Source organism: Amphimedon queenslandica, unplaced genomic scaffold, assembly GCF_000090795.2.
Source record: "Amphimedon queenslandica unplaced genomic scaffold, v1.1 AMPQUscaffold_5294_Cont22733, whole genome shotgun sequence".
Lineage (NCBI taxonomy): Eukaryota > Metazoa > Porifera > Demospongiae > Haplosclerida > Niphatidae > Amphimedon > Amphimedon queenslandica.
Genome location: NW_003554400.1, coordinates 1 through 1655, shown reverse-complemented (window position 1 = coordinate 1655; position 1655 = coordinate 1). Strand labels below are relative to the sequence as shown.

Sequence of the window (1655 nt, the reverse complement as noted above, 5' to 3'; positions counted from 1 at the left end):
TATGTATGTGTATATACATGTACATGCACATGTATAATATTATACATGTAGCTTTATCTTAAGTATGTTTTTTTTATAAATATATATTAGGTTTCTTCAGGTAGCCGAGGACGAGATAGGCCCTGGTAAGGAGTTCAGTCTTGAGATGATTGCTAATTCCCTTGGAATCAATCGTCGTCGCATCTACGATATAATTAATGTAATGGAAGCGCTCGAAATGATTTCAAAACAATCCAAGAACTGGTACCAGTGGCATGGGCAGAGCAACCTTGTTGCTACACTAGCTAAGCTAAAAGTAAGAGAGGAGACACATCCATCATTCTTTTACATATTTAATAGTACCGTAGCTGTACATTTGCACTTTACTTTTGTGTACATGTACGTGTAGCATATGCAACTGCAAATTTAAAGCTTTGCATGATACTCAATGATTATTAAGGATTGATGTATGTGTAGCACAAATTAGCTTAAAAATTAATTTTAACAAGTGTTGCTTTGCAAAAGTAAAGCTATAGTGTTAATAAGCTTTCTTTCCTTCTTTTCTTGAAGGCTATGGCAGTTGATGATCCTGACATTCAGCCATATCTTGACGTTGATTTTGATGCTGTGAAGAGCAGCAACAAAGAGAATGAGAACGGCAATGAAGTACAATAATTATAATTATTTCCTTTATTAAATTTTTAATTAAAAATTACAGGATTCATCTTCCTCTGCCAAGGGTTCTGTGAAGCTTGTCCTTGAGGAGGAGGATGAAGATGATGATTCTGGTGGGTGTGGTTTAGTTATTAATAGTTATCAAGTTTTCTTAGATGTCCCTGCTGCGGCCAGGTCTGTGCGATACGATAAATCACTCGGAGTTTTGTGTCAGAAATTTGTTATGCTGTTTCTCATATCAGCTGTAAGTGAATCTCTGTAATTTCCTGTATAAGTCAGTAATTTTTTGGTAATTTATTGTAATCTTTTGGTTATTTTTTAACTCGGTATTTTTATTGTTTCTAGTGTACTGAGATTACGCTGGAGGATGCTGGTAAGATATTGGTACCAGATTATCATGATGACACACTGTATATGGCATTGAACCCTCCAGTCAATCCTAAAAGTAATAATAATCATCTTTCTTCATATTTACCTCCTTTGTTTCTGTTTGTTTCTCTCTTCTTATTGCTTTTATAATAATAATAATAATGATATACCCATAAATAATATAAATAACAACAATAATAAACATTTGAATATTAAAAATAATTATTATAATTGTAAATAATAATAATGCTATAATAATATTATTTTGTATCTTTCTTTTCTTCATTCTTCTTAGCTAAAGTCAGACGTCTGTATGACATTGCCAACATTCTGTCAAGTATTGGTCTAATTAAGAAGAAAGTGTTTGTGGGGCCACATCACATAAAGAAGCCAGGCTATGCCTGGTCTGGCCCTAGTCTAGCTGACATTGAAGCTATCTGTAAGTTAAAATAATCATTATTAGCACATGTAGTAAAAATAGTAAAGTAAGTTGGGGGATTTCAACCAGTATCCTGCTAATGATATGTTTGGGGATTTTAAAATATGGCTAAAGACTATGTACATGTACTATAGTATGGGATTTTCACATTACACGTTATATAAATACAATGTGGTTCTGTTGATTCCTATGA

The 1655-nt window shown here is 32.9% G+C and overlaps 1 protein-coding gene across 1 annotated transcript; it reads left to right on the top strand.

The window, feature by feature from the left end:
• Nucleotides 1–86: 86 nt before the first annotated feature.
• On the top strand, nucleotides 87–1462 carry LOC105316081 (transcription factor E2F8-like; the record flags this gene model as incomplete). Its single annotated transcript, XM_011410885.2, has 6 exons — nucleotides 87–295; nucleotides 550–645; nucleotides 698–767; nucleotides 810–898; nucleotides 1000–1099; nucleotides 1319–1462. Coding segments are annotated over exons 1-6 (649 nt in total), but the record flags the coding sequence as incomplete, so codon positions are not given.
• Nucleotides 1463–1655: the final 193 nt, after the last annotated feature.